Source organism: Propithecus coquereli, unplaced genomic scaffold, assembly GCF_000956105.1.
Source record: "Propithecus coquereli isolate 6110/MARCELLA unplaced genomic scaffold, Pcoq_1.0 Scaffold67, whole genome shotgun sequence".
NCBI lineage: Eukaryota > Metazoa > Chordata > Mammalia > Primates > Indriidae > Propithecus > Propithecus coquereli.
In genome coordinates this window covers 3,181,769-3,208,762 of record NW_012152729.1, presented here as the reverse complement: position 1 = coordinate 3,208,762, position 26,994 = coordinate 3,181,769, and the positions used below count along the sequence as shown (strand labels likewise).

Here is a 26,994-nt window from a genome sequence, read left to right as displayed (position 1 = left end):
AACCGGAGGCAAATAGCCCAGCCTGCTCTTTTTTTTTTTTTTTTTTTTTTTAAGAAACAGAGTCTCACTCTGTCACCCAGGCTCGAATGCAGTGGGCTGATCATAGCTTACTATAACCTCAAACTCCTGGGCTCAAATGATCCTCCCCCCTCAGCCTCCCAAGTAGCTGGGACTATAAGTGTACACCACCACACCTGGCTAATTTTTAAATTTTTCTGTAGAGATGGGGTCTCACTATGTTACCCAGGCTGGTCTTGCTTCAGCGTCCCAAAGTGCTGGGATTACAGGCACGAGCCACCGCATCCGGCCAAGCCGCAGCCTGCTTTGATGACTTGTTCTGTTGCTCTCCCTCAAGTCCCCGATAATGAGCTCCTTGTTGGCTGACTTCAAATCAAGGGAACACATTTTGCACAAATACAGACCTCTCTGTGTGTGTCCTAAACATCCTCATATGGTTCTTTGCGGAGGGGCAGCCCCTCTTGTCACATACAGGTCTTGTGGGTATTGGCTGTAATATGTTTAACAGTATATTACAGGGGGTCCCCCAGCTGTACGTCTGTGTTTTAACAAAGCTGCCCAGACCAGCCAGGAAGGGGCTACCAGAATTCAAGGCCTATAAAGTAAAATTCTGTTAGCTTAAATACCAAATTCTAAGGAAATAGAGTACATTTGAATGACTTCAGGCCTGGAGAAGCCTGAGAATGTTTCCTTTTCTTCAGGCACAGGTGCTATTTACACCGTAGCCTCGTACGCCTTAGGCACCCCTCCAACATCCTGTCTGTCACACATAGTAAAAGGCACTGTGTTCCACGTGGGATATATTAATTTGCTGTAAAAATTGATATAGGATCTTATGACATTGTTTTTGAAATGATGCATGTCGGTTTGTGATGTCTGAGCCTATAGAGCCTGAAAGATAAAAGCAGTGATATCCACATCCTGTAATACTTTGGGATAAAGGACTCTCAGCTCTGGAAATCCTCTTATCATCTTTTGTAAATAAATCACACACCAGCACTGCCCTTAGACTTGGGCTGCTAGGATCCCGCTCTGGGCCCCAGCTTTGGAGGCCCCCGTCTGGCCTCCTGCCCTATTCTTCCACCCCAGAGCGAGAAATCTGCCAGGCCTGGGTGGCTTTCCCACCCCAGATCCTCGTCCTTCAGCTGGAAGCCTGGAATCCCCTGTCCAGCCCTGCTCCCTGGGCTGTGCAGGCCTCTTCACCTGGTCTGGAAGGTGCCGGTTCTCCTCGAATGTGCAATGCTAGCCCAGAGCAGCCAAGTGCTCTGCTTGGGGGTGGGGGAGTGTAGACAGAACCTGAATGGACAGGGCTGCGGTGCCCACACCAACCCCTCCTGGTGCAGGATGGAGGCATGGTGAGAAGAAAAAGGGCCAAGCCAGAAGAAGTGGGGGGCTGGCTCACCCATGCTGACACGGCTGGCGTGGAGCTCTCAAGCCAAGCCAGAATTGTCAGTTCAAACCCGCTACATTTTTCAACATAGACTAGACAACATTTTGTTTAACTGTCTATTAGTTTGATTTCTAACTTTGAAATATTTACACTTACGGTGTAAGGGCCTCCACTTGTATTTTTGCCCAATCCCCACAAACCTTAGGGATGGGCCTTTCCTACACAATGCTTTTCACCCATTTCACGAAACGTTTAACATCTAGAAATGACCTTAAAATTTTTTATTTTCATATGAAGGAAATTGAGGAGGAAAAAAAAAATTTTTATTTCCAAAACCAACTTGTTCCCTTACACAACGGAGCAAATATTGTCTAATGACACAGCCTGGAAGGGAATACACACAAAGAAATGAGCGCTGTGGTAATTTTGCACGTCATTTATTCCCCCTTCAAACATGTTTTTCCCTTTCGGTCCTTGCTTCCAAGATGACCAAAAAAAAAAAAAAAAGGAGCAAGGGTCGTGCCAAAGAGCCCTGGCAACGTGCAGCCTATTCGCTGCAGGACCTGCGCCCGATGCACGCCCCAGGACCAGGTCGTTAAGTTCATCTTTGCAAACATGGTAGAGGCTGCGCCGTCAGGGACATTTCCAAAGCCGGTGCCTTTGACACCTGCGTGCTTCCCAAGCTGTATGTGAAGCTACATTACCGCGTGAGTGACGGGGGTGGGGAGAGTGGGCGTTGCTGAGAAAGGAGTTAAATGAACAGCTTCGTTCCCCAGGGGCATGGGCTTGCGCATGGAACACATCTTGCTTCCCAAGACTTTCAGTAGTTAATGCTGGAGGGCAGTGATCAGGCATGAACGCATCTTGGTTGGTAGTGACAATGACAGGAGAGCACGATGGACTTTTAATGAGGGGAGAAGCAGGCATACTAAAAAGTCCTACCCTGAGAAACATCCTGTGTTTGTAACATGACTTACAGACAACACAACTTTTGAATATTCTGCCAGCATTTATGTAGATGAAAAACCTGTTTCTGGTGATCCGAATCTCAATCCCGTTCTGTTTTACATGTACACAATTTTGGGGAACATGGTTTTAATACACACTGAATTTCCAGGAATGCAACAACCATGTAAATAGAATAAAGACCAAACTTTTACTGGGAATTTTACTAAGTCCATTTAAAAAAAAAATCGCATCACCAATAGTAACATTTGTAGCCATTACATTCACAATGGATATATATGTGTGTATATGTCTATATTTAGTATTTATTTTTAAATGTCACATAAAGAAATTCAAGAATATTCCGTTGAATGTTGTTTTACTTAATCATACTTCACTATAAGTAGGTGCGAACATCTATCTATTTCATTATGTCTGCCAGTGTTTGGTACTCGAGTATTTTCATACTGAAATACATATTATTTTATGATAAACTACTTCTATCTTCCTTCTCCTTAATATAGCAGTTAATCATATTGAGTTTCTGAAATTGTTCGTGTAGACAGGTTGTGTTAGCTATTTTGGGGGTTCTTCCCTACCAGGCGAGTAAAGGGGGTCGGAAAAAAATATTTATGATGAGAAGGGGGCGTTCCCAACCGAGTAGGCCCCGCCCCCACCTCAGGCCCCGCCCAGGTGCGCTCGGGCGCCTCCTGCCACACTCAACATGGCGCCGGCGCCCGCCCCCTGAGGCGCCTGAGCTGGTCGCAGGCGACGAGTTCCACTCCAGTCATGGCGGCCGCGGGACAGGCTGTGGGCAGCGGGGCTCTGGAGACGTGCAGTCTGGATCGGATTTTGGAGGCGTTGAAGCTGCTACTGAGCCCGGGAGGTGAGAGGACACATCTCGGCGCCGGGCTGGATCCGGGACTCTCAGGGCCGCCAGGCTTCCAGGGCTGTCCTTCCTCCCGCGGCGTGCGCACCTCGGGCCCTCTCTGGGACCTCTGCCCCGCTGCTGGGGGGGCTTTGGGCATTGTCTGTTCAGCCTCATTTCATCCTTGAGGAAACCGAGGCTCACGAAGGGCACGGGATCCGTTGAATGCTGATGTAGCCACCATCTCTTGAGCGCTTGCCTTGTGCCAGGCACTGTTAAGCGCCTTGGGGCCATTATTTCATTCAGCCGCTACTGCAACTCTCTTAGGCAGGGACTGCGGAAACCCTTTCACAGAGGGTTAGGCGTCCGTCATGTGTGTGAAGTGAGGTCCCAACGGCTTCCCAAGCGCAGGGGTTAAGGTGGACGCTTGAAATTTATACGAAATTGCAAGGAGTCCAGAAATCGGAAGCAGTGACGGTTAAACTGGGTTTAGGGAGACTGTCTAGGGATTTAGAATCTGAAGGGCATTGGGAGTGGATGAGGCTATCACGCTCCTTGTACAACTGAGGACACCTGTGGCTCACTGAAGAGATTAAGTAACCTGCCCAGAATCATGTGGTCAAATTAGGGGCAGAACATGGACCTAGGACCGAGATCTAGTGAACCCCCTTCTCGGACTAAGGCAAACTGTTCAGTATAGAGTCTCTGATGTTATCTGGAGCTTTGGGAAAGGACACGAGTAATGGAGTTCTACTTATAATTGGCGTGTATATTTGGGGGGAAGAGATCTGTAGGATTAGCAAGGTAAGGGAACATGAAAGGCCATGAGGTATGTTACCAGTCTCAAATTTTGAGATATACCCCAAACTGCTAAAATTCCTGCAGACTTTACACCACACCAGTAGGAAGTGAAAAGAAATTATCAATAATAGTAAATGAGCCAAGTGGGGTGGCTTGCATCTGTAATCTCAGCCACTCAGGAGGCTGAGGCAGGAGGATCACCTGAGGCCAGGAGTTTGAGGCCAGCCTGGACTACATAGGGAGACTCTTGTCTCTTTAAAAAAAAAAAAAAGGTAAATGAGTGCTTACTAAGTATCAGTCCCCATTGTACGCTGTTTAAGTTTATATCGTTTAATCCTCATAACAATCCCATGAGATAGGTATTACTTGTATTGCATTTTTACTGATGACGGAACCAAGGCTCAGGTTCAACGGAAATTGCTAGATGTCAGACTAGTAAATGGCAGAATTTGAACTTAGGTTTCTTCCACTAAAAGTATGGTAAATATACATTGCCCCAATTAAGGGTCAAACTGCAAAATACAGTTTTAACTTGCTAATCAAGAGGTCACTTGTTTAGCAACTACAACTATCTACAACACAACCAAGAACAAGATTAAATTAAGAAAAAAAACCTGGAAGTAATCATCTATCACAAAGCACATATAATGTACTTCATTTATAGAAGACTCTCTAATCTCCAAGAGTATGTGGTGGACTTATATACATGTACTCACTGAATTTATGGGAATTCGAGCATTCCTATTTGAAAAAGAGTAATTTAGTATGGTAAAACTATACTATTTTGTACATGTCTATTATATATTGTATGAATCTGCCTGCGGTTTTCTTTTATGTATTAACTACTGAGAGAATTTGAAAAATCCCTGTACACAATGAGTACTCAGATGTCCATGGTGGACAGAGGCTCAGTGGCCTCTGTAATCCTAGCACTCTGGGAGGCCACGGCGGGAGGAATGCTTGACCTCAGGTGTTCCAGACCAGCCTGAGCAAGAGTGAGACACTGTCTCTACTAAAAATAGAAAAATTAGCCAGGTTTGGTGGGCCACATCTGTAGTCCCAGCTACTCAGGAGGCTGAGGCAGGGGGATCACTTGAGCCCAGGAGTTTGAGGTTATAGGGACCTATGATGAGGCCACTGCACTGTACCTGGGATGACAGAAGGAGACTCTTGTCTCAAAAAAAAAAGTGAAGTTTTATTTATTAAAAATGCCAGCCATCTCAGCAATAGTTTTGCTAAAAAAATAGCTTTCCATACCATATATAGATTCACTGAACTTTGTTATGAAATTTGAATTACATGGGGGAGAAGGGGCTGAAAATCCCAATAACATGTAAATAATGAAGCTGTATCACACAGCATGTATTTGCATGCCATATTGCTTTGCAAACAATAAAAACTTAATAAAAAGTACTCCCTAAACTTAATAAGTGCCACATAAGTCGTGGAGTCTGCTTTTAAATGTCACAAAGCCTAGACATTTAAATTGGTGATTGGAAAGAATAGATAATATTGTTGATGTGGGAAGTATTTCCCGAAGTGATACAGATAGTTTTAGATGGTACTTTCTGAGGTTGAATAGTGTAATATAGTGTAGTGATCTAGTGATCTTTTTTTTTTGAGACGGAGTCTTACTCTGTTGCCTGGGCTAGAGTGCTGTGGTGTCAGCCTAGCTCACAGCAACCTCAAACTCCTGGGCTCAAGTGATCCTCCTGCCTCAGCCTCCTGAGTAGCTGGGACTACAGGCATGCGCCACCATGCCCAGTTAACTTTTTCTATTTTTTTTGTAGAGATAGGTCTTGCTTTTGCTCAGGCTGGTCTCCAACTCCTGGGCTCAAGCAATCCTCCTGTCTTGGCCTCCCAAAGCGCTGGGATTACAGGTGTGAGCCACTGCGCCTGGCCCTGACTCTGTATTATGAAATAGTTTTGGCCTTGCAGACTCCTGGAGAGGATCTTGGGAACCCCCTGGCAACCCAGGCCCCTGTACTACTACACTTTGAGAGCTGCTGCTTTAAGGCAATGACTCCATTTGTTTTCAAGTAGATTTTATTTCATCACCAGTAGAGGGCAGAGAAGACTACTTCATTAAAGGGGCTCTTGAAAAACTTCACTAAGAGCTTTTGTTTTAAGTCACTTTCTTTGTGTCCCAAGTTTGGGTTCAAAGATGTTATAAAGTCACAGGAAGTCAGAGGCTGGTTAGTGATCTTAGTGGTTAGTAGCAACAAGCTATAAGAGCATCATTTCCTTCTGAGGTATATATTAGCCAAAGGAACCAGATATTCATGCCAGTGGTCAGAATACTTGCCCTGGAAAGTCCTGGAGACGTAGTGCAAAATTCTCCCTCTTTTCATTCTCATTATTTGTAAAGAACAATGTTATTGTTCCTTTTTAAAAGTAGAAGTAGTTAATGTTTACTATAGTAAAGGCCAAAACAAAACAAAACAAAACCCAGAAACCAAAGAAGAAAATTAAAATTACCCCAATCTTACTACTCAGAGATTGCCACTACTGGCAATCTAGAAAATATTATTTTTCTTTTTTTAAAAATTGGACTCATGTACTATATATTGTTTTATAACTTTAAAATAACTTTTAGAATAGAAACAATACATGTTTAATGTAGAAAAATATAAAAATATAATTAAGCAAAAAAAGAAAAATGACCCATAAGCCTATCATCCAGAGCTCATCACTTTTATTTTTTTAATTTAATTTTATCTTTTTTGAGACAGAGTCTTGCTTGCAAATATGTCATTTTGCATTTTTGCCTGTGTCTGTATCAGATAGATTCCTAAAAGTGGGATTGCTGGGCCAAAGAGAAATGCTTATGTAATTTTGCTAGATAGTGCCAAATTTCTCTCCTTAGGGATGTACCATTTTAGTTCCTACCAACAATGTATGAGAGTGTGTGTTTTCCCATAGACTTGCCAAAGAATGTGTTATAAAACCTTTGGATTTTAGCCAGTTTGGTAGATGGGAAGTGATATTTCAGTATAGTTTTCATTTACTTTTCTCTTATTATGAGCAAGATTGATCATATGTTCATGTTTAAGGGCCATTTGCATTTCTTTTTCTATAAACTGTTCGTGTCTTTTGCTCATACTCTGTTCATACTCTGTTCACATTAGAATATATTATGAACGTCATTCAGTAATGTTCAACATCGTTCAATGGCTGCAAAATAACCCATTATTCATTCATTCAACAACAATTTATGGAACAGCTTCTCTGTGTCAGGCCTTGTTCCAGGCAAAGAGAATTACAGCAGTGAAGAAAACAAATCAAAATCCCTGTTCTCAAGGTGGTTTTATTCTAGTCGATGGAAAGACAATAAACAAAATAAGTACCTCACAACTATAGTGTGTTGGATACAAGTAGACCATAATTTACTCAGCCAACCCTGTTATTGGATATACATTTCTAATTTTATGCTGTTATAAACAATGCAGTGTTGAACATAGTTATCATCAATTACATTTTGATTCCTTCTAATTTGTTTCTTAGAAGGTATATTAACTTTAGTTTTGAGGTCTGTTGCTTCTTGTACTTATTTATATTTTCAACATTTTTCTTACGGTTTTATAAACAAATAGAAAAGTTGAAAGAATTGTATAGTGAGGACCCTTAAACACACCATTTAGATTCCACAATTCACGTATTATTATATTTGCTTTATCACATTTTATCCATTTATCCATCAATTCCTCTTTTTTATTCTCTTTTTCTTGATGCATTCAAAGTGAGTTGCAGGTAAGAGTACACCTTACCCATAAACACTTCAGCATTATAACATTCGCTAGAGTTCAACATTTATTTGGACTTTTTTGTGGTTTACTCATTTTTTGGGGGTAAAATTTACATAGAGTGAAATGCACATATAATCAGTGTACCATTCAGTGGATTTTAAAAATACATATACCTGTGTAATTCAAACTTCTGTCAAGATACAGATCATTACTATCACCCGAGAAAGTTCCTTCCTGCCCTTTCCCAATCATTCCCCACTCTTGCTCCCCTAGAGGGAACTGGTCCTGGGTTTTTTACCTCATAGATTAGTATTGTCTGTTCAAGTCTTTGTTGTGAACATATGTATTTCTTTTTCTTGGGTAAGTATGGTTGGAGTAGAATTGCCAGATTACAGGGTAGGTGTATATGTGGTTTTATAAGAAACTGCCAGACCAACTGTGCTTTCATCATGCCAGACTTCTACCAACAATGTATTTGTTGCTTTACATCATTTGGTATTGTCAGTCTTTTTAAATTTTAGCCTTTGTGGGGTGTGTGTGTGTATAGCAGTATCTCGTTGTGGTTTTAATTTGCATTTCTCAGATAATTAATGATATTTAGCATCTTTTCATATGCAGTTGGTCATTTGAATATCTTTCTTTCTAAAGGGTCTGTTGAAATAATTTGTCCATTTTTTATTGGCTTGTCTTATTGAGCTTTATGCGTTTTTTTTTTTTTTTTTTTCTTTTTGGAGACAGTCTCGCTTTGTCACCTGGACTACAGTGCTGTGTTGTCAGCCTAGCTTACAACAACCTCAAACTCTTGGGCTCAAGTGATCCTCCTGCCTCAGCCTCTTGAGTAGCTGGGACTACAGGCATGCGCCACCACGCCTGGCTAATTTTTTCTATTTTAGGTAGAGATGGGATCTCACTCTTGCCCGGGCTGGTCTTGAACTCCTGAGCTCAAGCTATCCTCCCACCTTGGCCTCCCAGAGTGCTAGGATTGTAGGCATGAGCCATTGTGCCCGGCCAGTATTCTTGGTATATTCTGAATCAATTTGTTTGTCATATATATCTCCTAATCCGTGGCTTGCCTTTTCATTTTTAGAATTGTATCTTTTCTCTCTCTTTTTTTTAGAGACAGGGTCTTGCTATTTTCGTTGTGTTGTCCAGGCTGGACTTGAATTCCTGGGCTCAAGCGATCCTCCTGCCTCAGTCTCCTGAGTAGCTGGGATGATAGGTGTGCATCACCATGCCTGGCTCTTGAATTGTATCTTTTGAAGGGAAGTTTTAAATTTTGATGAAGTCCAATTTTTTTCCCTTATGTTTTATGCTTTTTATGTTATAAAAAATCTTTGTCGGCCAGGAGCAGTGGCTCATGCCTGTAATTGTAGTGCTCTAGGAGGCTGAGGTGGGAGGATTGCTTGAGGTCAGGAGTTCAAGACCAGCCTGAGGAAGAGTGAGACCCCCATCTCTACTAAAAATAGAAAAAAGATTCCTCCATGTCTTTTTGTAGCTTGATAGTTCATTTCTTTTTATCACTGAATAATATTCTGTTATCTGGATGCAGCACAGTTTATTTATCCGTTCACTATGTTGTCTTTTTTAAAAATTTATTCACCTTTTGAAGGACATCTTGATTGCTTCCAGTTTTTGGCGATTATGAATAAAGCTGCTAGAAACATACATATGCAGTTTTTTGTGTGGCCATAAGTTTACAACTCATTTGGATGAATACCTAGGAGTAGAATTGCTAGATCATATGTTTAGCTTTTTAAGAAACTGCCAGACTGTCTTCCAAAGTGACTATATCACTCTGCATTCCCACCAGCAGTGAATGAGAGTTCCTGTTGCTCCACATCTTCACTAGCATATAGTGTTCTCAGTGTCCTGGATTTTGGCCATCCTAGTAGGTGTGTGGTGGTATCTCAATTTTGATTTTTTTTTTTTGAGACAGGATCTCTCTCTGTTCTGTTGCCTGGGCTAGAGTGCAGTGGCATCAGCCTATCTCACAGCAACCTCAAACTCCTGGGCTCAAGCAATCCTCCTGCCTCAGCCTCCTGATAGCTGGGACTACAGGTGCATGCCATCATGCTGCCTAATTTTTTTCTATTTTCAGTAGAGACGGGGTCTCACTCTTGCTCAGGCTGGTCTCGAACTCCTGAGCTCAAGCGATCCTCCTGCATTGGCCTCCCAGAGTGCTAGAATTACAGGTGTGAGCCACCACGCCTGTCCTCATTGTTTTAATTTGCAATTCCCTAATGACTTATGATATTGGGCATCTTTTCATATGATTATTTGCTATCTATACTGTTAAGGCTTTTTAAGTTTAGGTTCATGAGGGATATTAATAAGTAATTTTCTTTTTTGTGATTTTTTTTAGGGTCAGGTTTTGGTATCAGGGTTCTGTTGACTTCTTAAAATAGAGAAGCATTTCCTTGTCTTTTATTTTCTGAAAGAGTTTGTGTAACATTGATGTTATTTCTTCCTTAAATCGTTCACCAGTGAGACCATCCAGGCCTGGAGTTTTATTTCTTGGAAGATATTTAGATAACAAATTTAATTTCTCTAATAGATATAGGGCTATTTAGATGTCCTATTCTGTCTTATGACAGTTTTGGTAAGTTGTATTTTTCAAGGAATTTTTTCATTTCATCTACATTGTTGAATTTTTAGCATAATGTTCATAAATTTCCCCAGTTATGCTTTAAACCTTTCTTCTTTTCAAATGTAAGTTTTACAGCTATAAATTTCTCTCTAAGCACTGCTTTAGTGGTATCTCATAAATTTTGATGTTTTTCGTTAGCATTTAGTTTGAAATCCTTCCTGCTCCTCTTGCAATTTCTTTTTTGATCTGTAGATTATTTAGAAGTATACTGTTTAATTTCTAAACATTTGAGGCTTTCTGGATATTTTGTTGTTAATGCTTTCTGTTCTAATACCATTGTGATCAGAGAACATAGCCTGTGGGAAAATAGGTATCTGTTGAAAATACAAATTTTGGGAGTCTCTGCTCTCAAAATACATGGGGAATGGAAGCAGACAAGATAAACTTTCCAGAGCCAGTGACAGCTGAGCCAGGCCTCAGGGGATGGACCGAGTGGGCAAGGCATTCACTCGGAGGGAAGTACAGTTTGTGTTCCATTTGTATAATAAAATAAATTTAAAAGACCTTTTTTTCCTTTAAAAGGATCAGACTCAAGTTCACTACAGATCACAAAACATGATGTCTTGTTGGCTACTTTAAAATCTAACCTGTCTGCTTTGGAGGACAAGTTTCTGAAGGATCCTCAGTGGAAGAAACTGAAACTTCTAAGAGATGAAATTGCCAATAAGGCAGAGTGGCCACAAAACTCTGAGGATGTCACTTGGAATTTTACTTCTCAAACCTTGTTGTTGCTACTGTGCTTGAAGGAAACCATGATCCGCCTTGCAGCTGATTTCCATCCAGGTAAACCCAACCCTAGGACTCCAGAAGTTGCTCCTGCCTTGAGCCCCGATGCACTTAGCATCTCACAGCAGAAGACTGTCCAGTCCGTTTTGCAGTTTGTAGTCACCTTAGGTGTCTGTCCCTATCTCATGCCTGGTGTTGGAGTCCCCTTGAGATTCAGGACTGAGTTTGGTGCCGTTGTCCAAGACGTGGTACATCTCAATGCTGCCCCTGATGCAACTCGGAGACTGTACACCAGCTGCCGGGTCCTTCTGAATGTTGCTCAGCACACGTCTCTGGGGAGCTTGATTTTCTGCCGCCATTTCGGGGACATTGCAGCAGGTCTGTGCCAACTGGGATTCTGCCCAACCAAAAGAAAAGCACTAACACCTGCGAAAGAGGTACCTCTACATTGAGAGAGAAAGAGACTGTGTGTGTATGCGTGTGTGAGTATGTGCATATATTTGTGCATGCTTGTTATAAAGATAATTCTTAGTTCTTTGGAAGAGGGCTGATTGAAAGATCTACAATGTCTGTTGAATGCCAAAGTACATCCAATGGGTAGATGAATCTTATTTTTGGGGGTTGCACGTTTCATTTGTTGGATGCTAGTCCTCTGCACACCTGGAAAGTTCATTTCACCTGTTCCTTATCATTTTGTAGAACAGCTATTGTAGGTTATTTCTTTGAGTCTCTGTTTCTTCTTTAATAAAATGTGTATATTAATACCTGCCTTGGAAGATGGTTGTGAGGATTAAGGATAATGTGTATAAGATATTCAACCTAATCCCTAATAGTGCTTATCAAAAAGTAATTACCACTAATATTAGTATCAAACCATCCATATCTCCTTCATTAAGTTCTTGGGAGGATTAAAGTGAGGTAAGGTATGTAGAGTACCTGGTACACTGCATAACTCAGTGTGCATTGTTATTTTTAGGTGTTGGGAGTATATGCCTGTTTTTTGCTGTCACTCAGTAAGCAGTCGAGTTCCTGGACTACAGAAGTTGCTGTGGAGGTTACAGCAACATAAGACATGGTCCTTTTCTTCACATAACTCACACACTGACTGGGGAGTTAGGACTTACAAGTATGACATAGCAGGAACCCATACCTACCCCCCTGCATAGCAGGACCACTGGCATCAGCGTAGGAACTAACCAGAAGAAGGGGTTAAGACATAAATGCATCAGAGGTGAGTGTGGCTCCTATGCAGGGTGATTCCTTAGTCAACACAGCCAGGTCTCACAATGCCCTCATTCCTCTGTCACCCTTTTCTGTTTGTTCTCCTTTTCTATTCACTCTCCTGCCTGTGTTCATAAACCATTTCCTGAAAGCCATTACCACCTAAGCAGTGGCATGAAATTATGAGCTCCCGCAGTGCCTTTATGTTATAGCAGCAGAACATGTCCTCCCTCCTACAGGGCTGTGTGTCTTGACAGTTCTAGCATCGCCTGCTGCCTGCACTTCCCTAAGGTGGGGGGATCTGGGTTGACAGGTCATAGTACTGTTACTGAGGCTGAGCAGTGCCCCGGGGGTCTTAGGCAGGAGAGAGAAAAGACAAGGTAAACACACAGAAAGAACCAAGTAGGAAAGTGGGAGAAAGAGTTGAGAGAAGGGGAAACATGATGGGTGTGTGTTACGAAGCTGGATAAAGTGCCACCAGTAACTGCTGCTCTGAGTAGCACCCTTACCTCAGTGCGTGAAGTGGTAACGGGCAGGACCCTGAATGACTGCGAGTAGTAATTACCAAAGGGCACAGCACTGTTGGGGCTCCAGGGTGCCTCCCAAATAGCACCCCTTTTTGTTGCCCAAGCTCCGAATGAATTAAAAGACAGTTAACAGAGTGAGAGAGATGAAAAGTCGAAATGTTACCTCTGTTGCTCATAAAGGCAAAGTTGGAGGGTGCAGCTCATAGATGGAAGCAGATCTTCCTAAAAGTGCTCTCCGAAATCAGACACTCTCACTACTCACCCAGTTGAAGGAGTGCTGGAAAACTGCAGCGCCTTCTGCCCCGTAGCAGGGGATAGGCCTCTGTCAAATACACAGCAAGGAAGAACAGAACAGAACGTGTACCCACTCCCCAAAGAAGAGGAATGAGCTGAGCAGTGTGTGCCAAAACTGTTCAATAAGTGAGTTTATTCCATGCTCACCAATAAGATGAATCACACAACCTGCCTAGAAGTGGAGTGAGTGAGGGATGGAGAAAGAGCCAGGGCTGTTTTATTATGGTAGCACAGTTTCGTCCATGTGAAAGGAAATCAAGAGAGGATAGAAGCCCGCCTTCCTCTCCCCTCACAAGCATCTTTGTACACTGTTGGAAAACATTACTTTCTATTGCCTGCCTGGTTTGTATTACACTAAAGCCAAGTGCATATGTGTTTTAGGTTTTAACTGAAGAGGAAAGAACCCTATCCGCGGAGGCCTTGAGAGACATGTTGGATCAAGTGTATCAGCCCTTAGCAGTCCGAGAATTACTTATCCTCCAGGGAGGACCACCCCAGGTATTCAGACCCCGGGACTCTTGTGGGTGGATCATTAACGATAACGTGTGCTGGCCTGTCTTCTCCTGGAAAATTAGGCAGCTTTAGTTCCCAATTTAACAATCTATTAATAGTTGAGCCTTATTTCATCTTTTAGATCATTCAATGGTATTTATAAAACTAAGTGACACTGATGCTTAGGATAATTTAAAAGACCTTTTCTTTAATAGAATAATGGATACTTCTCTCAGAAATATTGTGATCACTTTTTTTAAGGCTTATGGCAATTTTATATATGATATATTTTATTCATTCAGAAACTGAATATTTTTTTAAACTAAAATTTGGCTGTTTGGCAATATGTTCTTTTGGCAGAAGTATTTGGGCACCTTATTCTTTGAATAGAATGTATTTAAAGTCAAGAAATTGGAAGAGCTATTATTGGTTCTATTCTTTGCTCCTTTGTTTGGAAAACATAGTATGTATATATGCTGCTAGGCATAAGATAGTTTCTCTTTTTCCTTAAAAATAATTATCTAAAATGATTTAATTTGATGCTTTAGATGGAATGATCTGTTTGCTTTTAGTACCTAAATTTTAGTTATGAATCTAGGTGTGTAAAGAGTAGGGAGCCAAAGGAATTGCTGTAGGTCAGGAACAAGGACCAGCTGAAGCTGGCTACAAAGACATCTCCTAGCGGAGTCATTTTCATCTCATTCCTGGAATCTTACTGGAACCTTCCATTAGACCTCTCTGGCCTCACATTCTGCTTCTATGAATGAGTCCACAGTTTGCCAGATTAAACTGAATGTATTCTAAGAGCATGGTGAAAACCAGAGGTCCTGGGGTTCAGCACACCAGGATTCAAGCCCAGCATGCAGATGTGAGTCTGTAAACTGCATTCCTCAGGTTCCTTATACATAAAATGGGGTTAATCACAGTGCCCCTTGTAAGTCCCTTTTGAGATTATGTGGGAGGTACTTAGTACAGTGCCTGGCACATTATAACCCTCTCAATCAATGGTGATTATTAATCCTCAAGTGAAAGAGAGAGGACAGGCAAGTTAGGGTTAAATATTTCTGCCACTAATTTTGATGCTTATATAGTTAAGTACAATTGTTGACAGCAACATGATTAATGTTCTAGCCCAAAATAAGGAACAAGAAGTCTCTTTTGTTAGTGGTGGCTCCACAGATCTTTCAAATAGGAGCCCTTGAAGGAATCTGACTCACAGAGGCAAGGGCTGGAGTGCTCCCTCATTATTGTGAATCGCCCATTTATAAGATTCTTCTTTGGAAGCTGGATTTGATTGGCAGTACTGCATTCAGAGATTGGTTGCATTAAGTTTGTGGTCTCAAGATCTTCATTTTATTCACTGATGTGTTTGTCTATTTCTTTCTTTCTTTTTTTTTTTGTTTTTTTGAGACAGAGACTCACTTTGTTGCCCCACTAAAGTGTAGTGGCATCATCACAGTTCACTGTAACCTCAAATTCCTAGACTCAAGCAATTCTCCTGCCTCAGCTTCCCGAATAGCTGGGACTACAGGCGCGCACCACTACGCCCGGATAATTTTTTCTATTTTTTATAGAGAGAGTGTTTCCCTCTTGCTCAGGATAGTCTGAGTTTGAAACTTCACTGATTCTTCACTGTATTTCTACTTTCTTAAAAGTAATGCTAAAGAACATTTTGTAAAGGAGGATTTTTTTTAAAAAAAGGAAAAAATGTTGCTCTTTTGAAGTCTGAATAGCACACTGTTAGTTGTCAGTATGACTCAGTAGTTTCTTAAAATAACATCTATGTATCATATCTATTTCACTGACATTCAGAATTCATACCTTCTTCTTCCTTTTTTCAGTCCTGCACCGATGCGAAGACACAGGTCAAGTGTCGGGCGCCAGCTTGGCTTCGGCGTCTATGTGGGCAGCTGCTCTCGGAAAGGTTAATGAGACCCAGTGGTGTTCAGGCAGTGGTCCGGGGTATTTTGGAAGGAGCAGGTGGTAAGAAAGAAAATGTTTCTGTTACGTTGGTATCGTTTTCCTTTGAGTCAGAGTCTGAGGTGAATTACTGGTGTTTAGTATCTACCTGACTGAAACTAAACTATGTCTTTGCAGAGCTTGAGGAGGTTAAACTTGGAGGCCTGCAAGGAGCTTCTTTTCCAAAGAAACTCATTCTCTTGCTATTTTTCTAAAATAGTTGTGAGACACTGCTCATCTTGTTGAGTAATATTGTAAGGCATTTCAAATAATTTATACTTTCAGAGGAAAGCATCGCACAGAAAGTTGAAGTAAAAACCCTAAAGAAAATGCGAAATATAAAATAGTTTTCTTGAAGCTGGAGACGCAACTTTGAGATAAAGCTTGAGAGTCATTTCCCCAATTATTAATAATATCCTTATTAATAGAAAAAAATGTTAATTATCATGCTAAGCATGGAGGTAGTTTTTAATTTATATTTTTTGATATTCAAAACAAAATTAGACATGCACATAGACTAAAGAGTCAAATAGCTCTACAAAGCTTCTAGTGAAAAATAGCAGTCCTTGGCAGCATTCCAATCCATTTCCCATTTCCAGAAGCAAGCACTTTCAACTCTTTTAGCATGTTTCTTCTGATATTATATATATTTTTTCTTATAATTTATATATTCTTTTAACAGACATCAGGCAAGAATGATATTATATTTACCTCTATATTTCTAACTATAATATACAGCAACTTCTTAATTTTTCAGTTTTAAGCGTCGTATATTAATTTGTCACTATGTGTGGAAGAGGATTTTGTTCTTTTTCACAACCCTGCCATCATTCCCCCTCGCGTGCTTCCCATCCTCCCACCCCCTTAATATAGTTGTATCTTAATTTTGGTTAGATCGCCCCTGTTTATATTGGTTTAACTATGTAATTGTTATTTACAGCTGTGCTATGTAGTATACTAAGATTACTTTTCTTTTTTCACACCATCTTTTGTACTTCCTGGAGTTAATCTTTGTTTGTCTTTTTAGTTTTCTATGTACTTATCACTAATCCATTCTCAAACTCTTCCTCTTTTGTTTAAGTCTCTTCTTAATACATTCAGATACATCAGATATTCTATCAGTTTTATCTTTTTGGAGACATTTCTCTCTGGGTCTTCTGAATTGCTCTAATCTAGACTAGTTACCTTCTACGCAGCTGTCATCCTAGGTCCCCTTCACCTTTATACTGGTGACCCCTTTGCTTTTCTTCTGTGTTCAGTCCCTTATCTCCATATCCCATGCCTTGTTAGTTTCCTCTTGCTGCCGTAACCACTTACCACAAACTTTTTGATGGCAATGACATTTAAACTGAGCCCGAGAGGCTAAGTTGGAATTTGCCAGCTGAAGAGTGAGGGAAGAGGATTACAGGCAGGGAGAGTAGCACATATGAGGAGCTGCAGTAGGAGTGAGCTTCCTGCTTCTGAGGACATTTCTGCAGGGCTAGAGCAGTGAGGGCGGAGTGGAGGGGGAGTGGTGTGTACTGGGGAGGGCTGGGCAGGGGCCACATCAGGGAGGCCTTCGGGGCCCATTTCAGATTTCGAGCTTTATTCTGAGGGAAATGAGAACCCAGTGAGAGGCTTTAAGAAGAAGAGAGACTTGATCAAATCTACATTTTAGAAATATCTCTCTGGATATGTTGCAAAGACTGGGTAGGTAAGAGCAGAAGCAGGGAGATCAGTTAGGAAGCAGTCATCTGAGATCACAGGGGCGTGGATCAGTGCGGTAGCTGTGGAAATGGAGAGACATGAATGGACTTGAAATATATTTAAGGGGGAGAGTTCCCAGAACTTAATGAAGGGCTAGGTATGTGGGAAAGAGGAATGGAGAAAGAAGATCAATCTTGACTTCATTTCTGGCATAGTTAATGTACCTTCGTCCTGCCAGTGTGGTTGGCAGATGTTGGCAGATTTGGTCGAGAGTGGCTGCAGTGTGGCCTCCCCTCAGTTCTGCCTGCAGTGGCTTCTAGGGCCAGTGAAACGAGAAATTATCAGTTATCTGTGAGAAGCTGTTGCATACAAATTGGGCTTTGCATCTTCCTTTTCTGAAGAAGGAAGTCAAAAAAACTTCGCCCAATCCAGCAGATTACAGAGCTGTTATAAGAAGATTAGAACCCTATTTCCCCGCTACTGGTGCATGTATATATTTGTTGTTATCTATTCATGTCGTGTTTCTTTCCCAAAATAGTTTGAGGCACTTTATATTTACCTACATATTTGCCATTTCTGGTGCTCTTCATTTCTTTGTATAGATGTAAATTTCAATCCAATGTCCTTCTGCCTGGACTTTCATTTTTTTTTCTTCTTTTTTTGGGTCTCACTCTGTTGCCTTGGCTAGAGTTCAGTGGCACAATCATAGCTCCCCGTAACCTCCAACTCCTGGGTTCAAGTGATCCTCCTGCCTCAGCCTCCCAAGGAGCTGGGACTACAGGCATGTGCCACCACCATGCCTGGCTAATTTTTTTAAAAAGTTTTTTGTAGGACTCAGGGGTGGGGACAAAAAAAAAAAAATTATTTTGTAGAAATGGGGTCTCGCTAATTTAAAAAAAAAGGGAGGTGATTCATCCCTGCAAGATCTGATATGTATTTTTTAAAAAGGAAGGTAAAGACTTTTCGAGACAAACAAAAGTTTAAAGAATGAACTACCAGCAGACCTGCACTATAAGAAATGTCAAAGAAAGTTTAGGCAGGCTGGGCGTGGTGGCTCATGCCTATAATTCCAGCACTTTGGGAGGCCCAGGTGGGAGGGTACTTGAGGCCAGGAGTTGGAAACCAGCTGGACATTTTTATTTTACATTGTTAGGTGCTAGATTTTGTTGGATCCTTAGTTTGGCTTTGTTCTGGAATACAGTTAAGTTACTTGGAATCAGTTTGATCCCTTTGATCCTGGCTATTCAGCTTTGTTAGTGTGGTTCTAGAATAACCTTTGGCCCCACTACTAAGGCAATACGCTTTTGAAGATTCTACTTGATACCCTGTATATTAGGAGGTCTTCCCATGCTGGCTGGTGGGAACACAAACTCTTCCCAGCCCTTTATAAACTCTGGGAGATGTTCCATCTACTCCTTTCTAGTGGTTCTTGCCCCAGTCTTGGGTGTTTGCTCTCACACATACACAGATCACACTCTACCAAAGACTTGAGAGAAGACCCTCCTACAGATCTTTGGAACTCTCTCTGTAACTTCCTCCTCTCTGGTATCTTGCCCTGAAAATTCTAGCTGCCTTGGCCTCCCTGAACTCTGAACTATGTTTCTTCAACTCAACAAGAAGCTCGGCTTCATTTGGGCTACTCTTGGTGTGCTGTGGCCTGAAAACTGTCTCCAGGTGGTGAGCTAGGGCAGTCACAGGGCTCACCTTGTTTATTGCCCTTCTCTCAGGGATCAGTGCCCTGGGCTGCCTGTTGTCCAGTGTCTGAAAAACATTGTTTATATGTTTTCTCCAGTTTTATAATTATTTAAGATGGTAGGGTAAATTTGGTCCCTGTCACTCTATGGCTGTGGTTTAAGGCAGTTTAAATGAAAGGATGCATCTAAGGAAACAGAATAATGATAGTAATAATAATAACCACTGAGAAGCTAGTATTCAAGTCATATGAATAATATCATTACGATGATTAAATGCTAGTTTTTCTCTGAACTACCTAGAAACCAGCATCAAAAGGAAAGTATGGAGGCATAGATTATCTTATAGAAAAAATAAACTATTTTAAATAGAGAAAAGAAATGCTCTTGACCCTAAATTTTAAGGCGGATTTATCAGAGGGGACCTTCTATGGGGCACTGCCATGAGTTTCTGAATCTCTCTCCATTGTGCCAGCGGGGGCAGCCGGAGGACGTGATGCTGAGGCGACGGCTGCCGACTGGAAGAAGTGTGACCAGATAGCAAAGATTTTGGCCTCTTGTCCCCAACAGTCTCTCTCACCAGAAAGTTACTACAGGGACATCTGCCCCCAGGTAAATTGTTTGTTTCCTTTGACCATTTGAGTATTATCTGCTTATTTACTGAAAGAGGGCTTTTAATGTTCCTCTAATATTGAGGTAAAAGCAGTATAATATTTATTGTTCAGTGAGGAACATCCTAAATAAGTGAATAAAAACCTGACTGTTTTTTCTCTCTGTGTGTTTTTAATTAGTTTTTTAAAGTAGGTATTTAATAAACAGAGTGAAAAATTAGCCAGGTGTGGTGGCGTGTGCCTGTAGTCCCAGCTACTCGGGAGGCTGAGGCAAGAGGATCAGTTGAGGCCAGGAGTACAAGGTTGCAGTGAGCTATGATCGCACCACTGCGGTCCAGCCTGCACAGCAGAGCAAGCCCTGTCTCTAAAACAAAAAAAAATAAAATAAACAAGGTATATTAACATGGTACACCATTTAAAAAAAAGTGCCGGGCGTGGTGGCTCACGCCTATAATCCTAGCACTCTGGGAGGCCGAGGCAGGCGGATCGTTTAAGCTCAGGAGTTTGAGACCAGCCTGAGCAAGAGCGAGAGTCTCTACTAAAAAAATAGAAAGAAATTAATTGCACAGATAAAAATATATGGAAAAAATTAGCCGGGCATGGTGGCACATGCCTGTAGTCTCAGCTACTCGGGAGGCTGAGGCAGGAGGATCGCATGAGCCCAGGAGTTTGAGGTTGCTGTGAGCTAGGCTGATGCCACGGCACTCTAGCCCGGGCAACAGAGTGAGACTCTGTCTCAAAAAAATAAGTAAATAAATAAAAGCACAAAAGAGTAACTGAAAAGTAAGTCTCCCTCCTATCCCTGTTCTCTGGTCCCTCACAAGCAGTCACTGGTATCTGTTTTGTTTATTTTCTGGAGATATTCTTGCATTATGCATATGCCATTATATGTGTATATGTGAATGCATGCATGTATATATGCTAATTTTTATCCATATGATAAAATGCTGCACACATTGTTTTTCATTTTGCTTTTTTCACTTAACAACGTACTTTGGAGATCACTTCATGTAGAGCCATTTCATGTAGGGTTACTCGTTCATTTTCATGGGTACATAGTATTTCATCATATTAATGTACCATAATTTATTTTACCAATCTGCTGTTGATGGACATTGGAGTTGTTTCCATTTTTTGGCTGTTACAAATTATACTACAGTTAATATCCATAAATCTTTGTGCACACCTGCAAGTATTACAATAGGAAAGATTCCTAAAGTTGAAATGACTGGTTCAAAGGGCACGTGCATTTACATTTTTGATTGATATAGTTTATGTACCTGTTTTCCCACACTTTTGCCTACACAGTCTATTACAAAACTTTTTGATTTTTACTAATCCGATAGATGAAAAATGTGGAAGGAGTTTTTTAATCATTACTCCCTATGAATTTAGATGTAAGATATATCTCTTGGAGCACAGGCTGAAGAATGGATGGGAACAAAATATCACAATGCAAAGATCTTATACTGAAAAATGCTAAATATATTTATCACTTGGAATGATGAGTATTATTTAAAACCGATAGTGCTGGGATTACAGGCATGAGCTACTATGCCCCGCCCAAACATATTTTTTCTTAAGCATTTGAGAGTTAGTTGCAGACATCATGACACTTCACGCCTGAAACAAAATGATAAAATTAAATCACAGGTTTCAGGCTTGCTGAATCTTTGGCAGCATCCAGTGTCACATACTGTTTTTAGGCAGAAGATTCTCTTGTCTGCAAAAAGTACAAGATTCACTTTTAAGTCAGCAATCAGAAATGAACTCTTTTACTAGCTGCTATTATAATAATACTGGGGTTGCCCACTCGCAAGCACTGAGGATAAATGTTTATTTTTGTGAATAAAATAGATTCTTGTCTGAGATATTTCAGACACAGCAGACTCCTCAGATTCCAAGTATATTTATATGCCTTGAGCCAGTAATTTCATTTGGCAGTGCTATTTCTAATAGCAAAATTAGGGGAAAAAAACTGAATTAAAACAAATTAGAATTAAAAACTGAATGTCTGGGCCGGGTGCTGTGGCTCACGCCTGTAATCCTAGCACTCTGGGAGGCCGAGGCAGGTGGATCGCTCAAGGTCAGGAGTTCGAGATCAGCCTGAGCAAGAGCGAGACCCCGTCTCTAATAAAAAATAGAAAGAAATTAGCTGGAAAACTAAAAATATATATATACAGAAAAAATTAGCCAGGCATGGTGGCGCATGCCTGTAGTCCCAGCTACTCGGGAGGCTGAGGCAGAAGGATTGCTTGAGTCCAGTAGTTTGAGGTTGCTGTGAGCTTGGTTGACACCACGGCACTCACTCTAGCCCAGGCAACAAAGCGAGACTCTGTCTCAAAAAAAAAAAAAACAAAAACTGAATGTCTGGAAGTTAGGGAATAATAAATCTTTACGGGTCAAATATAATAGTTTTTGAGGAATTTATAGCACTATGAGAAATTTTCAGCAATATACAAAACTGAGAATTGTGTGGTCTTAATTAAAAAAGAAAAAAAAATTATACAGAAAATATATATGTTAGAAAAAAACATACCAAAAATGTTTGTAGTGATTTGGGAAGATTTTAGTTTTCTTCTTAAAACTTTGTTTTCCAATTATCTATAATGAACATGTATTTTGTAAATGTGATAACATTATTTAATAAAACACCACCTCATTAGCTCTCCTACCCTTTGATACTGGGTTGTTAAAGTTAAAAAACAATTCTGTCAAATCAGTGTTATTGCACTGAGTTTATTTTTTGGCTTAAAAAAATTAATGCTTTTCCTTTTTAGCTAATGTCATGTTCCTTGCAAAGAGCATGGTATTTACGTCATGTAGTTTTTCTTGTAGATTCTGGATTTATTTCACTTTCAAGATAAATTGACAGCACGTCAGTTTCAGAGAGTTGCCACCACCACCTTTCTAACTATGTCGAGAGAACGCCCACAATTGGCAGCAAAGTATTTGCTTCAGCCAGTGCTGGCTCCCCTGCATCGATGTTTGAACACAGCAGGTAAAGGGGCAAGTCTGGTGGTTGGGTGTTCCTCTAACGGACCTTCTTCAGTATTTTGATTTACATAATTTAAATCTGTGGACTTTCAATGTCTTTAGTTTTCCTTTTTTCTCCCAACTTTTTATTTTGAGAAGTTCACAGAAGAGTACGTTGAACTACCCATATACATTCCACCTAGATTGTCCAAGTGTTCACATTTTGATCACATTAGCTTTATCTTTCTCTCTCTCTACATACATAAACATATTTTTTCTTCTTCTTCTTCTTTTTTTTTTTTTTTTGAGACAGAGTCTCACTTTATTGCTATAGTGCAGTGGCATCATACCTCACTGCAACCTCAAACTCCTGGGCTCAAGTGATCCTCCCACCTCAGCCTCCTGAATAGCTGGAACTACAGGCACACACCACGATGCCTGGCTAATTTTTTCTGTTTTGGGTAGAGATGGAGTCTCACCATGTTGCTCAGGCTGGTCTCAAACTCCTGGCCTCAAGCCATCCTCCTGCCTCAGCTTCCCAAAGTGCTGGGATTACAGGCATGAGCTACTATACCCCACCCAAACATATTTTTCTTAAGCATTTGAGAGTTAGTTGCAGAAATCATGACACTTCATGCCTAAATACTTCAGCATGCATCTCCAAAGAAAGCTGTCAGTCTCCTACATAACCACAATCCAATTATCACACTCAGGAAATTTAATAATGATACAGTATTCTGTCATCTAATATACAAATTTTTTTTTTTTTTTTTGAAACAGAGTCTCACTTTGTTGCCCGGGCTAGAGTGCCGTGGCATCAGCCTAGCTCACAGCAACCTCAAACTCCTGGGCTCAAGCAATCCTACTGCCTCAGCCTCCCGAGTAACTGGGACTACAGGCATGTGCCACCATGCCTGGCTAATTTTTCTATATATTTTTAGCTGTCCAATTAATTTCTTTCTATTTTTGGTAGAGACGGGATCTCGCTCTTGCTCAGGCTGGTCTTGAACTCCTGAGCTCAAACAATCCGCCCGCCTCGGCCTCCCAGAGTGCCAGGATTACAGGAGTGAGCCACCGCGCCCGACCGTAATATACAAATTTTATTCAAATTTTTATAATTGTCTCAATAATTTCTTTTATAGCTATTTCTTTTTAAAATCTAGAATCCAATCAAGAATCATACATTACATTTTTCTTGTTATGTCTTTTTAGTCTTCTTTAATGTAGAATAGTTCCCTAGTCTTTTGTTTGTCTTCTACGAGGACATTTTTGAAGACCCCAGGTTGTAGAATGTTCCTCAGTGTGTATTTGCTTAATTGTTTCGTCATGATTAGATCCAAGTTAAACATTTTGGCAGGAATAAAACATACATGATGTAGTATTTTCCTCAGTGCATCACGTCAGGGAGGCATGTATTATCAATTAATCCCATTATTAGTGATGTTAAATTTGATCATTTAATTAAGGTGGTAGCAGCCAGATTTTTTCATTTTGAAAATACCTTCCCTCCTTAATTATTAATCAATTAATTAAAATAAATTAATAAGTAATCTGTGGGATGATAGTCTGAGACTGTGTGAATATCCTGTTTCCCAATAGTCTTTCATATTGAGGTTTAGTATCCATTGATGGTTCTTGCCTAAAAATGGTGACTTTCTGTTTCTTTTATTCTTTCTAATTTGTTAGTTGTTATTCTCTGTAAAGAAGACCTTTTCTTTCTGCCTGCCTCATTCCTTTTAAAAAACCACCATCCATGTATATTATTTGTTTATTCAGTATGTTCCAAAACATTCCTGTCATTCATTTTGATGCTCAAATTTTCCCAGATTTGGCCAGCAGGTTTAGCTGGGTTTTAATTTCTTAAAAGATTGACATTTTTACTGCTTTCCTCAGTATGTTTTCATGCTTCATCAAATTTAATACTGGGATACAGACTATCATTTCAGTATTTTTAGTGAGTAAGAAAACCTTTCTAGATAATAGTTTGTAAGATTAAAAAGGAAGAAATAAAATTTATATTATGGTTAAACCAAATTTAGTTCTGTATAGACTTTGTATAGAAGTCATTTGTAGTATAAATTTTTCTTAGGTGTGAATAGGGTGCAATGGGTAAGGTAGATGGGGATGGAGAAAGTGTAGCTCTTGTGTGTGGTGAAACTTCACCAGATTGAACCTTGGTAAAGTAAAATTTGTGATTATTCAGACATGATACGCATGATATTTGAGTAAATAATTAAAATTCCTTATACATTTGATGGAAATCTAGCCTGGAATCAGTATGTTCTTCAAAGCATGAAGTATTATTTCTGTTGGCTTTCAGTGTTAAGAGTCTAGCAATTCTTTTTTTTTTTTTTTCGAGACAGAGTCTCTCTTTGTCACCCAAGCTGGAGTGCAGTGGCGTGATCATAACTCACTGCAGCCCCAGACTCCTGGGCTCAAGCGATCCTCCTGCCTCAGCTTCCCAAGTAGCTGGGACTACAGGCCTGCATTACCATGCCTGGCTAATTTTTTTTTTTTCTTTTGTAGAGACAGGGACTTGCCATGTTGCCTAGGCTGGTCGCCAACTCCTGGCCTCAAGCGATCCTCCAGCCTCAGCCTCCCAAAGTGCTGGGATTACAGGCATGTACCACCGTGCCCAGCCAAGTCTAGCAATTCTTATAGGTCTGGTTTCATCTATTAAGACTATATTAACCGGGCATGGTGGTGCACACCTGTAATCTCAGCTACTTGGGAAACTGAAGCAGTAGGATCACTTAAACCCCAGGAATTAAAGAACAGCCTGGCCAACATGGTGAGACCCCCATCTCGAAAAAAGACTGTACTTCATTACCAATCTATTTATTTTCTTGTTTATAACTGATTAGGTATTTCTTTTAGTCTGGAGCAATGGTTCTCAAAGTATAGTCCCAGGACTAGAAACATCTCCATCACCTGGGAATTTATTAGAAATGCAAACTCATGGGCTCCACTGTAGACCTACTGCATCAGAAACTCTGGGGTGGGGCCCAGTGCTCTGTGTTTTAACAGGCCCTCTGGGTAATTTGAATGCACATTCAAGTTTAAACACTGGTCTAGAACACTGTGCTTGAGAGGCCTTGATTTAGTCCAGTTATGGGTCAATTATGTTGGTCTTGGACCTTGTTCATTCAGTTATTGAACATCTATTTGGCAGGAATTCTTCATGGGTTAGACTACATTTGTAACACCAGCTACATATTTTACACATGCAGTCAATTAATAACAAAAAGGACTAGGTAGGAATGTGACTGATCTTACATAGTCCCATCATTGTCACTGGAATAACAATCTAAAGATAAACTTTATTATTTTGTTTTTTATGTTATCACATTTATCAATTATGATGAATTACTATGCTTTATCAGTTTGACGATGCACATTTTTAGCACATAAAAAAACTTTCATCTTAGAAATCTTTTTCACACTTTAACAACTCTGGTATCAAGATGCATTTCACAATCACTTTTGGCCAGGTAGCAATCATGAAGTTGTCTGTGCCTACAAATGAACATCAGAACTTGCAAAGTGAATGTCAGTATCTTGGAAGAAAATTGTGACAATAGTAGAATGGAGGACTCTTTTAAGAAATGTTGCATCTCTTGGGCTCTTGGTGGCACAGTAGAAAATACATATGAAAAAATGCGGATATCAATAATGATGTTGAAATGTTCCAGAAGAGTTGACACTTAATGTGAAGTTTTAAGAATTTTTTATTTCATTTATCCCAATTATTTAGCTTATATAAAGAATGATACATAATAAAACTATATGTCTAATGAGCCAGGCACAGTGGCTCACGCCTGTAATCCTAGCACTCTGGGAGACCAAGGTGGGAGGATTGCTTGAGCTCAGGATTTCAAGACCAGCCTGAGCAAGGGCAAAACCCTGTCTCTACTAAAAATAGAAAAATTAGCAGACATAGTGGTACATGCCTATAGTCCCAGATACCCAGGAGGCTGAGGCAGGAGAATTGTTTAAGCCCAGGAGTTTGAGGTTGCAGTGAGCTATCATGATGCCACTGCCCTCCAGCTGGGGCGACAGAGCAAGACTCTGTCTCAATCAAACAATCAATCAATAAAAAACTATATGTCTGAATAAGCATAAAGAGCGCTTTTAATACTTTAAAAAAAAAACCTTTATTTTAAAACTTTTTAAAGGGAAATTTTCAAACACTTGCCTACTGAGATTGTATAGTGAACTCCTGTGTACCTATCACCTAGACATAACCATCAACTTTCTGCCATTTTCATTTCATCTGATCCCCAGTTTTTTTTTCTTTTTTTTTTTTTTTGAGACAGAGTCTCGCTCTGTTGCCCTGGCTAGAGTGAGTGCCGTGGCGTTAGCCTAGCTCACAGCAACCTCAAACTCCTGGGCTCAA

General features: G+C 40.5%; 1 protein-coding gene across 1 annotated transcript in view; it reads left to right on the top strand.

The window, feature by feature from the left end:
- Positions 1-3,077: 3,077 nt before the first annotated feature.
- TANGO6 (transport and golgi organization 6 homolog (Drosophila)) overlaps positions 3,078-26,994 on the top strand; it is a 185,331-nt gene continuing 161,414 nt past the window's right edge. The window contains exons 1-7 of the mRNA XM_012660470.1: positions 3,078-3,239; positions 10,938-11,578; positions 13,565-13,681; positions 15,517-15,658; positions 19,487-19,623; positions 22,461-22,648; positions 23,861-23,880. Coding sequence (XP_012515924.1) covers positions 3,143-3,239; positions 10,938-11,578; positions 13,565-13,681; positions 15,517-15,658; positions 19,487-19,623; positions 22,461-22,648; positions 23,861-23,880 — 1,342 coding nt within the window. The 5' untranslated portion in view covers positions 3,078-3,142. The remainder of the gene's footprint in view (positions 3,240-10,937; positions 11,579-13,564; positions 13,682-15,516; positions 15,659-19,486; positions 19,624-22,460; positions 22,649-23,860; positions 23,881-26,994) is intronic.